We start from the raw sequence: 15,805 nt of genomic DNA, 5'->3' as shown, positions 1-15,805 counted from the left end.
TTCTAATTTATTAAAGAAAACACAACATTTTTATGCGTTTTTAGCCATATTCGCAAACTAAAAGTAAATATTCCGGAGTACACTCAAAGGCATCACACAGGTCCCGCCGTGACGCCAGCTGAGGGAGGAACTCCAGCAGCAGAAGTCAACCAGGAAACGAAGGAGCAGACAAACAGCACCGTCCCGGGCTGACGGCTGAACGACGACTCAAACCAAGACCGTGTCAAACTCCACGGCTTCTCAATTTAATATTTAGTTAGATACAGTGTAGCGTCATGGCTTCCCTTTTCAAGAAGAAGACTGTCGATGGTAAGTTTGAACTGTGTAAAAAAATAAAGAAATAAGCTAGCTAACTTGTTTTTAGCCCTGCTTTTTATAGCCCGTTGTGTTAGCTTTCCTCTTAATACTCGTTGAACCTGTTTTCGGTTTTGTTGAGTCACCAGTCACGTTACTAAGAGGGAGAAAGCGTCGAAACATCGCCAAACTCTGCCTGGGTTGAACAAACAAGCTAGGATAGAAAGGAGGCAGTTAAAAACACAACTAAATGGCGTTGAAATACAAGAAGACTTGTTGTTTTCTCATCCAATAGCTGTTATTAAATACAAGTTATAACCAAAGCTGTAAATGCGGGGAGAGTATGTTGTATTTTGCTATAACTTTATAAATGTGACTTTATTTAATTTATTTGAAACGTCAACCTGTCGATCCACTTATAAGCATTAAAGACAGTGAAAATTTAAACTGTTTTTATTGACAAAATAGCTGATTTTTTTAACTCATTCTCGTCAGTATAATGCCAATTTTTGTGTTTCTGACCTTTTTCTGTGTTTGTTTTACATTTGAGATGTAAAGATCTTTAGACAGCTGAATGTAAAAACTACTGAGGTTAACAGGAGGGTGAAAATGAGCAGCTTCATAAATGTGAAGGGTTGTTAAATTATGACGTCTAAGGCATGCTGTCATCTGTTCATTTTATTGATATGTTCATTTTACACAAGCTATATAATATAAATATATTATTCAGATAAGTCCATCAAGTGGAAAATGGAAAATTTGACAGCATTTTCTTAAAAATGAATTAATCCATTAAGAAAAAAAAGACTCTTGGGGCCCAAAATACTATTTTCCACCACTGTAGCTTATTTTTCTTTCTCTAAATGTTAGAGACACTAGGTTAGAGAAGACAGGCTTAGCTGTTCTGTTGCATTTCATACTCCTCCCATCCCAGTCATGCCAGCCTCACCCAAAGCAACAATCTGCATTCTCTACTCACTGTGCTCCCTTTACCTCCACTGTATGTTGAGCTGTCATCAGATCTTCATCAGCCATCTCTTTTTTTCCTTTTTGCAGTTTCTTGTCTCATTCATTTATTTAGTTTTTCTTCACCCTTTCACTCTATTGACTGAGGGTTTGGGGAATTCTTGGATTTCAGGTCTGGTAGTCGAAGAAGTTTCACATTTTTTAATTTACCAGCCGTGGTTGTTGGTGGGGGGGTTAGATCGCACATATTTGTAGGACGATATCCCTCCCACTTTGATACGTTGGTGGTACGTCACCTTATACGCACTTATGCATCATCCTTAACAATTGGTCCAATATAGTTTAACTTTTTTTTTACTGGATGAGCTTTGTATGAGCGCTCCCCACTGCTTTGACAGGATGTGATATTCTGTCATTTTATGTATGAAGTCAGGTTTAGCAGGTTGGTCAGTTTGTTTTATACTTCTATTTATTTATTTTTTAAAATTTTTTAATGTTCTGTCTAAATATTATACATAATTTGAATTTACAGTGTGGACTAATAGGATATGTTACATATATACATTTAAACATTTGAAGACATTTTTTTTCTGTTTTTTTTTTTTTTTTTACAAGATTCTTGATTTGATTACTTTTACAATGAACATAAATGGTAAACATTTTTATAACTTTAAGAATGAAAACAATTGATATAAAATATTTATTCTATATTTTATGCGCTTTCATGTTTGTCTGTAAAAAAAGAAAAAATCTTATAGATACATCTCAGACTTTGGACCAACAACATCAGTTAATTTTTTTATTTTTTTACTTTTTTGTCTGGCAGCCATTTGAATTATGCTGGTTATTTCACTCTGCTCTGTTTCACAAGTCATTGATGGTTGTGTGACTCCTGAATTGCACATCGTCTCACATGATTTATTGCTGTTTTGTGTTGGTTTGGAGGTTTAGAGCTGACTGGCCTAATATTGATGTCAGCTGCGAGAGCAGTTGCCACAGTTGTCTGTTGGTATTCAGTGTGTTGCTGATCATCCTCTGGTATTCTCCAAGAATCTGGGGACAGAAAACCAAACAAGCCTGCTATCAGGCTTAACTACAATGTTTTTTTTTCATAGGGAATACTGTTTATTGGCTATATTGTAGGAGGAAGGTATTATTTTTTGTTTCCTTTTTATTTTTTATTTTGAGATGTCATGCACAAATAAAAGGACTGTTTGGGTTTTATTCAGTTTTAAAAACTTTTTTTTAGGCAAAAGAACATTTGAGTGGTTTGTCTTTTTTAAAGCAAATTAAAGATGCATTTTTATTGCGGTGGCGATTAGTTGAACTTAACTAATTCTGCTTTATCTTTATTGATATTGTATTTTCATTATGCTTTTTTTTTTACCATTTATTCCTAATAAACTATGATGTTGCCATTTTAAATTAATTAGGGTATTTTATCACCATTGAATATGTGATCTAATATATAATGCAATTTTCTTTTTTGTTATTAATCAGCTTGAAATAAAAGTCTTTTAGTTTAATAGCATAGTGCCTTAATATTTAAATATCTATATCTTTCAGCTGTGATTTTTTTTTTCTGTGACAGAAAAAAGTGGAATTTTATCTAAATGGCTTAGCATTTTTTTTAATGGAATTATTCTGTGCTTTTTCTTTCCTGAAAATTAGTTGGTGTTTTAGCTGATTGCATTAAGAAGGCTTAACCAATTAAATCTGATTGGTTGATTGATATAAAGTATTAAACTCATTTTGCTTTTTCTCCAGACATCATCAAGGAACAGTCTAAGGAGCTACGAGGCACTCAGAGACAGATCACCAGGGACCGAGCAGCGCTGGAGAAACAAGAGAAACAAATGGTTAGCAATCACACGCACTCACCACATAAGTGTAAAAAAAAAAAAAAATAGGAGAGGAAGAAAGAATGTGTGCACAGTATTCTTGTAAGATTTAAAGATATTGCGTCAAAGCTTTCAGGTCCCCCAGTGTGTGATGCTCTCAAAAACAAGTCCCAGAAAAATGTTTAGTCTGCCGTTCACCTCTGAGGACTGAGCCTAAGTGGCTAATGGGTCTAAGGAAAAAGATGAGAACGATCCAGTGTGTCGGCTTTGCTTTAGGCAAGTGAGATGCACGGCTCACACCATGAGGCTATTATACATTACATCTCCTGTTTTTGTAAGATAAAAGGGACAGAGGGGGGTCTTCCTCATTTAGTTGTATTAAGTAAATATCAAATGGGTCATAATTACCTCCCTGGGGAACCCCTTTTTTGTTCTTCATTAATGCTTTCTGCTAATTAGTCTGGTCTTTTAAGCTTTGTTGCATGCCTTGCATGAAAAAGATCTTGGCTTACAAATGAAAATTGCTTATATCTGCAAGTTAGCACAATCATAAGGGTCCCCTATTGTGCTTGCAATAAAAAAAAAATGTGTCCACTCTCAGATTTATAGGCAGAACCTTTATTAAAGGTGGCAAAAAGCCAAAGATTCAATGTCTTATTATGATGTATATTACATTTTACACAAGGGAAGATGAGAGCAAAATAAAATCTTAGAATTAGTAGAATTTGACTGGCAAGGTTCATATTAATATATATTGATATTTATTGTGAGGTTTTATGCAGCATATTTGCTTCATTGCTTTTTAGCCATAAAGTTAAGGAGGACCAATTAGGCTTAACCCTATTTTATTTCTGTCTAACAGATTTTCCTAATGTGGAGCCAAAATCTAACCCTATTAAGTATAAATCTCTGACTTTCTAAATTCTTCTTTGTCTTGAAGAACTATAACAAAAGTGTTGGAATTTCAATTCCAGCCTTTCGACCTAGAAAAATCATTAATTATTTAGATTAGGAGCAGAGAGTTCAGTCAGCAGGTGTGTCTGAGAGGAACTGTAGGGTTTCACCGATTTACAAAAAAAAAAAAGATTTAAAAATGTATTTAGTGTCAGAGTTTCCTGTTAATGTGTCTCCCGCCAGACCATTGGCAGAACTCAGTTTTCCTACAACCTAACTGATTGTTAACTTTGAACGTATTTTTTTTGTAGTTGTAGTGGTGGACTTAAAGGAATAGTACACCCAAAACATGATTAGCCTTCATTTTCTACTCACCTCCATGCTGAACAACACTCTGGAGTACTTTTTTGATATCTCAAATGCATCTGGAGATCTGGGAGGCTTCTTGCTGTCTGCTGACATTCAAATAATGGAGGTCCATGGCGCCCGAGACAGAAAGGTCCATAAAAGTCCACAAAAACGTGTCAATATTCCTCCATACTGCTCGTCCAATGTAATCCAAGTGTCCTGAGTGGGTAGCATCCAGAATTTACTCGAAACGAAGTCATTTAGAATGTTTTTAGAGCATAAACAGTAGTGTATAGGATTTCCTAATAGCGCCCCCATGCGCGCTCGCGATTCTACGGAAGCCGGCAGACCAAACCAGCGCATTCAGCTCGGCAAAGAACTCATGCTCTTCCTCAACACTGAAGTCCTCAGACATTTTTCTTTCGTTGTTTCTTTCTTTGCACAGGTAAACAGCACATTTCTTCTTCTACGCTTGCATTATCGGCAGACCAGACGCTGAATGCGCACTTTCTTCCGGTTTGGTCTGCCGGCTTCCGTAGCGTCGTGAGCGCGCATGGGGGCGCTATTAGGAAATCCTATACACTACTGTTTATGCTCTAAAAACATTCTAAATGACTTCGTTTCGAGTAAATTCTGGATGCTACCCACTCAGGACACTTGGATTACATTGGACGAGCAGTATGGAGGAATATTGACACGTTTTTGTGGACTTTTATGGACCTTTCTGTCTCGGGCACAATAGACCTCCATTATTTGAATGTCAGCAGACAGCAAGAAGCCTCCCAGATCTCCAGATGCATTTGAGATATCAAAAAAGTACTCCAGAGTGTTGTTCAGCATGGGGGTGAGTAGAAAATGAAGGCTAATCATGTTTTGGGTGTACTATTCCTTTAACAACTTGACACTTCTGGGATGCATTTTTTTTTCTTTTATTCTTTTTTAAGGGCAATTTAGCTCCATTACTTTTAAGCACAGCTTACGTACTATTGTGAACCTCTGGATGTTTACACCACAACCGGTTAAGGAAAGGATCTTACCCTTAATATAAAGTTGTTCCTTTATAATAAATAAGGTGTATTAGGGTATTGGATAAAAAGAAAGTGCAGATCTTTATTTTTTCTTTTTTAAGTAGCCTTTTGTAGACGTCTGTAAATTCTGGCAGAGGGAAATGTCTAGCTTTCTGCCAAAGGAACTTAAATAAACAACAAATCATTCTCTGTTATGGGGCAGGGGATCGATTCCAATTTCAAGAACTGATTTTTTTCAGGTCTCAAGATTTAGAATTGATTATTTCCAATCCGCTATGATTTCAAATTGGATTGTTGATTTTAAATAACCGTTTTTTTTGTTTGTTGTTTTTTTACGTTTACCTGAATAACATGACTGTGTAGTTATGCAACATATTAAGACTAGTATAATATTAAAGCAGTTCTAAAAAACCTTCTGCTTTGGTCTATTTTGGCTCCACCCAGTGGACAAAAGCTGTATTGTTTTGCCTGAAGGAAGACAGCATTTCCCATTATTGCCAGTAAAAGCGATATAGACCCCCTTGGGCCTTGACAGAGGTCTCATTCAACTAGTTTAACTAGCTCTGTTCATAGGAATCAACCTTTATCTTATTCTGTAGGGGATAAAGTTTTATTTTGAATTACGTCTTAGAGCCTTTTTACTTCCTTAGACTTCATCCTATAGATCTCCCTAATGCTGAAAATAGCTGAGTGTTCAACCAGTAATAACTTCCAAGGCTGTCAGACTTGATGCCACTTAGCTATGGTGTGTTCACTGAATGAGGAAAGGTAGGATCTTTGAGATTCTAATCCAGTGGTTACATATCAGGGCTGATCAAACTGTAAATCATAATTTTTTTTATCAGTTTCTTGATTCATCTCAGTTTCTTAATGTGAAAAAAAAATCAAACAGAAATTATGCTTTGGTTTCTTTAAAAAAAAAAAGAAAGCACTTTATATTGTTTACAGCAGACAATAAAAACATTGACCTTATCGTAGATCGAAGCTGCTTTAGTTTCTGATTGTCCATCTATTGTTCTCCTATGGAGGAAAAGTGTAACAGCCTCTCAGCCGAGTGCTGCATTACATCACATCTATGAAAGGAATAATCCATCACAGCAGAGCTCTCTTCTTTACGTCTAAAAGCTAAATGAGTTAGTGAGAGGCTCCCATCAACATTAACACCAGTTTCCCTGTCTTCTTGCTGTTACGTTGAGATTTTCTGATAACACTGCAGTTTATGATGCAGCTATTTTTCTAAAGATTAGCCTCAGTGTCAAACCGTTTTTAGGAAACAGAATATGATTCCAGCATAATCCCCTCTGGACTCAGTACAGGAGGTGGGAAACAAAAGGATCCAAACTAAATTAACATCTCTGTTGGATAATGTTTCCCACCCCATGAGTGAAACTTGCAGAACTGGAGAGCTCCTTCAGTGATAGACTACTGCACCCTAAATGCACCAGGAGCGTTATCACAGATCCTTCCTCCCAGCAGCTGTAAGACTTTATAAACACCACTGTTCCCAACAACCTCAATAAGTTGTTCCATTCATGCTGATTTTGCACGGTTTCTATCTTCGCCAGTTAAATAACATGCTGCTATCATTTTGCACATCTCAGAAGTTGCTGCTATTTTTCAAATATCCATTACTGTAAAACTATCCATAGCTGAATATTGGTTATTTTATTCTCCAGGTGCACAGTTTTATATTGTTAAAACACTTTACAGTACAGTATTTTATTGTTTATCTTTTAACTCTTCGCTAGTATATTATTCTTACACATTTTTCTAAGGTCCACATTTTTGTGAACTTTTTGCTTCTGTAAACACCAGAATTTCCCCACTGTGGGACAATAAAGGGATTTTCTATTCTATTCTACAATGCATTTTATTAATGACGTTCCACAAATGTTTTGTGATAAGAGGTGGAAGCATTTAGCTTTTTAGTTTTTCTTCTTTAGATTCCATATAAATAAGTGATTATTAGTTTCTAAAAAGAGGATGATTTCAGTTTGCAGGAAATAAAGACTATTTACATGCTGTTGTTGGGAGGTCTTGCCAGCTCATTGTACCTGCAGCTATTACATAGTCCCCTGGGATGCTCTACGATAGTCCTGCTCACATGCTGGATCCCTGAAGGCATCAGCATTTTCTCTCATGTTTACTAAAACTAAATGGAGGAATTGGCTTCCCAAAAAATGGCATTTGACCTTAAAGACTGAATTTAAGTTGTCTGTATTTAACTGTTCAGCATCTCTGAGATTTATTTTAGGGCTTAAACAATTAATCCGATTAATCTCGATTAATCGATTCTTAAAATAATCATCAACCAATTTAGTAATAGTTCGATCGTTAAGTGGAGTTTGGAGACTGTAAAACATGCCTTAAGCTGACAGAGCGACCCACTTAGAGCAGTAATTTTACCCAAATTGTGGAAGAAAAATATATCAGCATTTTGCATTTAAGATGAAAGAATATTTTCCGTCCATCAATATCTATCCAACTTCCTCAAGTGGAAACGTTTTAGTTTCATCTGGTTTGATTTTTGTGAAATGTTTTCTTTAAGGAACCTTTTGCTATCTGATTATTGATATATTTATCAGACATAATCAACAGATAAATCGATTTGCAAAATAACTGTTAGTTGCAGCCCTAATTAATTTATTTATATCGTTAGGCATGCCTGAAGACATTGGTTTTATTCAGAAAACAGCCATTAATATTTAGATGGAAGGTTTGTTTTGAGCTAAATGTTAAGAACAGTTATTTTTATACTTTAATTGTTATGTTTTCATGTCCTAGAACATTGAGAAATTGGCACAAAAATCCTTGAATAAAAGAGAATCTTAATTGTGGCTCATATGTTCTGTTTTCTCTGTAGGAGATGGAGATCAAGAAAATGGCAAAAAGCGGAAACAAGGAGGCGTGTAAGATCCTTGCAAAGCAGTTGGTCCAGCTGAGGAAGCAGAAGAACCGGACGTACGCTGTGAGCTCCAAGGTCACCTCCATGTCAACGCAAGCTAAAGTCATGAACTCCCAAATGAAGATGGCTGGTGCCATGTCCACCACAGCCAAGGTAAAATCCTACACCCTGTTAGCTAGGCTAAGGTCAGGTGTGCCTGGTTTTTATCTGCTAAACATAAGAATTACTACTCTTTGCATATTGCAGCGGCCAGAAATATAATCATAAGTTATTTTCTATTTTCCTTTTCATTTATTTTATGCTAAAATGTTAACACTGTCATAAAAAGATAAACTGTAGAAGCTGTTTGTGTCACAGCGAAGTCCCACCATCATCGTTAATGAAGTGTGATGCTTTTATTGGCCAGGAGCGATGTATTGTACATCCACACAGATAGGTTAAATATAATTAGGCATCAGATTAATGGAGGGTGGCGAGGTGTCTGTGCATTAAGGTGTCAAAAAAAAGATATTAGCAGCTTAATGTTAGTTACACGCCGAGTTGGTTTAGACTCTTAATACATGTGGGATGCTCTTTGAAACACATTTTCTGTTTGTCTTTATATATAATCCTGCTTAAAATCTGAAGACCGGTTAAGAAATTGTATGAATTTGCATTGTTGGATTTGAAGGTTAAGCTTCAAAATAAAAAATAAGGAAGAAATAGGAACAATAGACAGAACAATAGAGTTGTCAGCAGGAAATTAATTGAAAACAGCAAATGAACTCAAATAGGTTGTTAACGGGTTGATCAAAAGTTTAAGACCACGGTTCAAAGTAACCTAAAACAGGAATGAAAGTGTCCAAAATGGACAGAGCTAATGATGAATAGCTCCAACCATTATTATTGATCACTTCTGAAATTCATTTTGGCATGCTTGGTGTAAGTGTTTCCTTGAGGGAATGTTGCTCCAAGGGCTGAAGGTGGCTTCATGAAGGGGATCCGCTGTCTGAAACTGATGTCCTTTTTTGTAAACCTCCCATCACTCTCCAAATCTTCCTAATTGGAATAAGTTCAGGGGAAGACACAGGATGGTCCAAAAGAGGGAAAAGTCTTGGTCTCAGTCATGAGGGACGCAACGTCTCCTCATAGCCAGCTGCTATTTGAAGCACCTGTACAACCTTGAGCTCCATTGTTCTGACGAAGCTAAAAGCGGCCCTGATCATGGTGGCGCTCCCTCCATTGCTGCGATTAAAACATGTTAGGTTTCATCTCCTTCCCACGCTAGTAAAGTTGGAAGCCATCAAGAACATCGACATAAACTTTCTCATCGGAAAATAAAACCTTTTCCACATTTGAAGGCATTATGTTTGTTGCTCGCCCAATTAGTCCAAACAGGCAATTTTCTGTCATGTTTTTGAAGCACTTCATTGGGAGACGAGGATGGCCCTGTGTCTTCAAAAACAGCCATTCAGACCCTCCAGTTTGGCAGTGCTGAGATTTTTCTGGGTCTACTACTACTGCTTTGTTTTCTTCTTTCTTCATTTTTAAGCTCTCCTTAGATCCTTCACATCCTACAGTGCAAAAGGCAAACACATGCAATTATTTTAACTTGTTTTAAAATTTTGATCTGTATATATTTAACTGAGAATTTGAAGCCAATTGATATTAGATGCACAGACAAAAAATAAAAAGTAAACCAACAGGTGCTGCCTCATCATAACATCACATTACAACAGTTAATGTGTCAAACTGCGTTTCTCATATTCTGAGTCTATATTAGGATCACGTCATTTTTATTATTTTATACAAATTTGAGTGCTTGACTAGTTCTGCTGTTTTTTTTTTTTTTGGTTGTCTGTTTTTTTTAAAGCTGACCTTTGATCAGCAAGAATCAGCAGTTCTTAAAAGGAAGTTGGATGTGAAGCTAACCTGTTGATTTTAAAAATGAGACAGCTTTGGTGAAGAGATTTGGATTTCAGCACCAAACATGCATAAAAGAAAAAGAAAGACAAAACTTTTATTAATTCAGCCCTTTCTTGATGTTCTTGTGTCAGTTTTATATTAGATGTTGCTGTTTTGATTCCCCTAATATCCCGATCAGTTGTTGGTCTCCATTAGCTTCCCTCAGCTGGACTCGTTATCATTAGCGTCAATTCTAATTTAGTCAGAACTGAAATTCAAATTAAAGCAAACTTCAGTCTTTGCAAATGTAATCCTTTTATATTTTGATCAGTTAAGGAAGGATCCTAACAATTGAAGTTTATGGGGATTTAAAAAAAAATGTCTCTCTCTTGCTGCTATTGTTTTTTAGACGATGCAGGCTGTGAATAAGAAAATGGATCCGCAGAAAACGCTGAAGACCATGCAGGACTTCCAGAAGGAGAACATGAAGATGGAGATGACAGAGGACATGAGTAAGTGCCCATAATGCACAAAAATGTGATATGGATAAGAATTTATCAAAAGTTTAAAGATTTACAAGGATGGTTTAAGGATGTAATAATTTGGATGAAAAAAAATAAAGAGTTTTGGAAGCCAGATTTAAGAATTTTTAAATGAATACTTTCCTTTAAGTTTCAAAATGACCTTAACATTTTGTTGGTTTACCTTTTTCCTTCCCTTCCCTTTATCATCGTTGCCCAGTTAACGACACTTTAGATGATATTTTCGATGCCTCTGATGATGAAGAAGAATCTCAGGACATCGTCAACCAGGTCCTGGATGAGATCGGCATCGAGATCTCAGGAAAGGTAAGAAACAGAATTGGATTCTTCTTATTTTACCCACGAGATTCAATTTTAAGTCTTTTGCTCTTCACATTGTGTAAAGAAACTGAATACTATGATACTCTGAAAATGTTTTGTAAAGTGGTCTTTAAGCTCCTGGTTCACAGACCAATGAATTCTCCTCATAGCTTTTCTTTTACTCAGCTGTTAAAATGCATAACAGCTGCCACATGGTGGGGCTAGCCTACAGCTCTTCAGGCTCTGCATACTCTCCGTCTGCTGTGTGTCTGGCTCCCCCTGGGGGGCTTCATGAATTATTACCCTCTATTCGCTGCAGAAATGCACACATTGCCCAATAACTGCACCCACAGCTGTAGTGAACATGCAGGCAGCTTGATAATATTATCCTTTGTCTTAGGAGAGAGTAACTATAAAATGCAGAACACATCTTTTATTAGAGCTCTGGTAATGTTTGCTTTGTTGATGAGAGAAAACAAAGTATGTTTTCTTGCCTGAGATTAATAGAAATGGACTAGAATGGTGCTGAATCACATGGAAATTAAACTTTACTCCAAAAGTTTCATCGATTTTCTTACCCTGAAATTTTAAAGTGAACACCACCTTCCAAGCGGAGTTGAATTTCTTAAATTGGAGTCGATCACACCTGATCAAACCCTGATGTTGCATTTTGGAGACCTGCAAGAATCAATGTCATGCTGGTGATTGCTGTATTACTTGTTTAATACCAAGTATACGGTTGTCACAATAATAAAATTGCAAACTTGATATCTTAACCCAGCAAAATATGAGCTACTTGAGACTGTTTTCAATACCATGGGGGTAAAAAATGCAGAATAAGTTAAAACATAAAAATCCATGAAAAACTCACCATTTTCAAGCTTTCTAAACAAAATTACAGAAGTTAAATAAATGTGCGAATAAATGCAAAATAAATAACCAACATCTAACATGTTTCTTTATATTTTATGCTGTTTGATGTATTTTTTTTATGTGAAAATAGTATTTTTTTTAAAGATGTTTTTTTAATGCTAATTTTGTTTTATATATATATTAATACTATGCCAAATTATTATTGTATTTGGATACAGAGTTTGAGTTTCAAAACTTTTGAAAACCCTAACCAGACATCATGGTTCTAAAAAGATGATACAGTGGATGGTTTGCCATCAGATGTCTAGAAATAAATGAGTGATGTGGGTTAGTGTTTTATCCAAACAGTGGTTTATCTGGGAAAACAGAGAAACTAGAAAGATGCTTTTTTTTTAACAAGGGCTGTGCAATTTATGTCATACATAAACATTTTAACCAAGTTTGTTTTTTAAACACAATTAGGATTTTATTGTGATTCTCCTGCAGCGACATTCTTCAGGATATGCATGTTTGTAGACAAGGTCTTATTTTTAATTGATCTTAACATTTTTATTTCAAAGAGAAAAGCTTTTCAAGCTAAACATATAAGCAGTCAACTGGTTTTCCTTAGATAGAAAACTTTAAATCAATTTGAATGTATGATCTGGTTGAAATGTAAAGTGCCTTGAGATGACACGTGTTGTGAATTGTCACTATATAAATAAACTGAATGGGATTGAATATATATAACAAACCAGTCTATGTATTAAAGAGTTTTACTGCAGCTTTAAGGCTGAAACAATTTATCAGATTAATCGATTATTGAAATAATCGTCAACTAATTCATTAATCGATTAATCGTTAACTGGAGTATAGAGACTCTAAAACATGCCTTTAGCTGAAAGAGCAACCCACTTAGAGCAGTGATTATATCAAAATCAAAAAAAAAAATATGAAAACATTTTGCAGATAACATTTTTAAGATAATTTTTTTTTTTTTTTTTCACTGTCAACCTGCTCTAACCAGAACTCCTTAAGTTGAAAAGTTTTAGTTTCATCTTGCTTTTTTTTTTTTGGAAACATTGGCTATTAATTGATTAATAGAAAAAATAATCAACAGATAAAATAATCGTAAGTTGCAGTCCTATGCTACTTAATCCAATAGTAAAGTTCCTGATCATTAAAGGTGATGAAAATACCTCAGACTTCACACAGAAAACAGACGGAGCTTTCCTCTTTGGGTTAATAAGGCTTTATTTTCCAGAGTCCATTGTTGCAGGACTTTACTGCTGCTTAGAAAAGTACTTCCCTGTAGCTTACATGCATGGACCTGAGAGCTAGTTTTAACTCTTAATTCCTTTCTTTGCGGCAGCAGACCTGTTATGTGTATTAATGCAAAATTAAGAGCATATTATACTTGTTAAAAATAATCTGACCAAACACTGAGCCCCTCTAATTCTTTTCAAATCACAATCAGATTTTAAATGCAGGTAATTGTAAAAAAAAAAAAATGAAAATGTGAAGAAATAAGACGTCGCCCAGCCAACTGTGTACTTAAGTTTCCCAAATGATCAATAGATGTTTAGATTTTAATGTGTAAATATCATGTTTAATTACTCTTTTATTCTATAGGTATTTTCTAGGTTTTGGTGGACAATCACAAATCAATGTAAAACAAGGCAAAGGATGCAGTTGTGGAAAAATTTAACAGCTTTAAACACTCATTAGATGCTGTATTAAGTATTTGAACACATTGTGTCTGAAATCTTTTTAATGTTGTCTAGGAAATCCCTCATCTCAACATCCAATTTTGTTTTGTTTTTATGGTTGGGCTCAAATCCAACTATTCTTAACATCAAGTAATAAACAAAGACTAAATCTCAGTGCGATTATTTAATCATTTGCTAATCAAGTCCTCTTGGTAATGGTGCTTTTCTCCCAATCTATGATTCCAGATGGTCAGAGCACCAGCTGCAGGAAAAAGCATCCCCAGTTCCACCTCCTCCAAACAAGCCACCATTTCTGACGACGAGATCGAGAGACAGCTTCGAGCTCTGGGAGTGGATTAATTATCCGTCTTGTTATTGTTTACATTCTAAACTGGTGCAACTCAAAACTGGTTGATGCAGCCTCTGTCAGACGCACTGGTTTAGTCAGGTTTTAAGTGCTACACTATTACACACACACGCACACACACACACACACACACATACAGTCAAAGGCAAACAGGCAGGCTGATGTTTACTCGCATTGTTATGCTTATTGCCTTAAAGTTCATTGGACACGTATTTATGAGAACATATTTATTACGTCATTTGAAAGGCCACAAGTTGGCCCAAAGAATGATGTAAATTTGCCTTTTAAAGGGCTACAAATGCTTCTTGGAATTGGCTTTTTCATCTAGCAGGTTTGGTCAGTCTGTAGTTAGTCCAGGAAGTTTTAATGAAAGAAATAGTTATTAAAAAGAGCTTGAGGGTGGTCAAGAAACAGATGGAACATGCTTCCTGTTTCTCAGACCATTTACCGTCTGTCTGTGTTGCTCTTGCTTCGTTTAAAACCATCGCACTTGCTTTTTCTCAGAGGCGAACCGTCTCCATTAAAGCCCCCAGTGGACACATTTGCATTTTCTTACTAAAGCTCTGGAAATTTACATGCAGGTGTTAGAATAGCCATCATTAAGTTTGAAGCTTCACCTTAAATCCTGACTCAATGAAACACTGGCAGAGTTTTAAATTGATTGTCTGTTGATACATGGGAATGAAATGAGGTTTTGTGTTTTGGCTTCTTGGTTGTTTTGATTTAATGAGCGATTGCAGGAAAGCACTGGTTCTGCAGTCCCTTTTCTCTACCAGCTGCTGTGCAGTTACTTTCTTTAGGAATTAAAAGCCGCCTCTTACAAAAGAAACTACACACACACTACAGATACTGAACAATGGAAGTCAATGCTGAAGTGACACTGTGATATAACATGTTTTATGTCAGGTTTTCCAACTAAGTGAACTGTTAATGTCAGCAGCTTCTGGCTTTTGTGAGAGAGACGGCAAAATCTGCTCATGTAAAGTAATTTTTTTCCCCCTTTCTGGCCCTTCTTTTCCATATTAGTTCCTTTTTCCAAAATGAACTGAAAATGTGTCATTCATGCTCGTGTGTGACATATAATAGACTCCAATGAGGTTCTGCTAATTATTTCTCCCTATATCATGAACCAGACCAAGGTAATTACAGATTTGCATTTAGGCTCTTCTGAGAATTTGATGAGCTTGACTGGGTAGAATTTTATGTAAATGGTTTTCATGCTGATTTTTGTTGACTTCTCTCATTGTAAATTGGCTCTGTAAAAGGTTTATGGCTTTTATAAGGAATAAAGTTTCCTCAGGTACCATTCAGATTGGATCTTGTACAGTTTCTTCCCCTTTAAAGGTTACACTGCAAGCATTTTTTTATTCAGGGGGATAATAAGTTTTAAATATGTTTTTTAAATAAGCTCTTATAATGCTTTTTAATTCATGAAATTCACACCAGATGTTTAAAATACCACCATTTATACTTAGAAGGAAAATAATGTTCACAATTTGTGTCCAAGTAAGGTAAATTAAAGGTAAGTATTGATCAAACTAGCTTACATTTTCTTTTATAAATACTGTAGAATAAATGTGTTTATAATGGCTTTAGAACATAACACATTAACTACATTTTAATTACATTTTTACTCCTTTGCTGTATATTTTAAAATGGTTTTGCTTTCAAATAGGAGTTTCAGCTTCAGATTCTTATCAGTTTTGATTACTTAGGTTGTTACTGACATCTAGTGTGAGTTTCATGTCAACGCTCTCACTGGAAATTATTCAGAAAATGTTGACTCGTTTAATTCACATTTTAGCCATTATAAGTTCCTGTAAATTAAATATAACACTTTCTAATATACAAAGGGAAATATTTTTTTTTCTCTAA

At 35.6% G+C, this 15,805-nt stretch overlaps 1 protein-coding gene across 1 annotated transcript; it reads left to right on the top strand.

The window, feature by feature from the left end:
* The first annotated feature begins 129 nt into the window (after window positions 1-129).
* chmp2ba (charged multivesicular body protein 2Ba) lies at window positions 130-15,240 on the top strand. Its single transcript, XM_038276411.1, has 6 exons — window positions 130-309; window positions 3,028-3,119; window positions 8,235-8,429; window positions 10,570-10,672; window positions 10,902-11,008; window positions 13,810-15,240. The coding sequence occupies exons 1-6, from the start codon at window positions 276-278 to the stop codon at window positions 13,921-13,923; spliced, it is 645 nt and encodes a 214-aa protein (XP_038132339.1). The 5' UTR covers window positions 130-275; the 3' UTR covers window positions 13,924-15,240.
* Window positions 15,241-15,805: the final 565 nt, after the last annotated feature.

This window comes from Cyprinodon tularosa, unplaced genomic scaffold (genome assembly GCF_016077235.1).
Source record: "Cyprinodon tularosa strain WSP-4 unplaced genomic scaffold, ASM1607723v1 ctg124, whole genome shotgun sequence".
Classification (NCBI taxonomy): Eukaryota; Metazoa; Chordata; class Actinopteri; order Cyprinodontiformes; family Cyprinodontidae; genus Cyprinodon; species Cyprinodon tularosa.
Note: the sequence above shows the minus strand (reverse complement) of the source record. Positions and strands in the feature narration are given on the sequence as shown.

What these genes read in the sequence shown, in the direction of transcription:
- chmp2ba (XM_038276411.1), top strand. Translation starts at nt 276, where the DNA reads ATGGCTTCCCTTTTCAAGAAGAAGACTGTCGATG. An exon ending in AGAAACAAGAGAAACAAATG is followed by an intron (nt 3,120 to 8,234) that starts GTTAGCAATCAC and finishes TTTTCTCTGTAG; the next exon opens with GAGATGGAGATCAAGAAAAT. An exon ending in GCATCGAGATCTCAGGAAAG is followed by an intron (nt 11,009 to 13,809) that starts GTAAGAAACAGA and finishes CTATGATTCCAG; the next exon opens with ATGGTCAGAGCACCAGCTGC.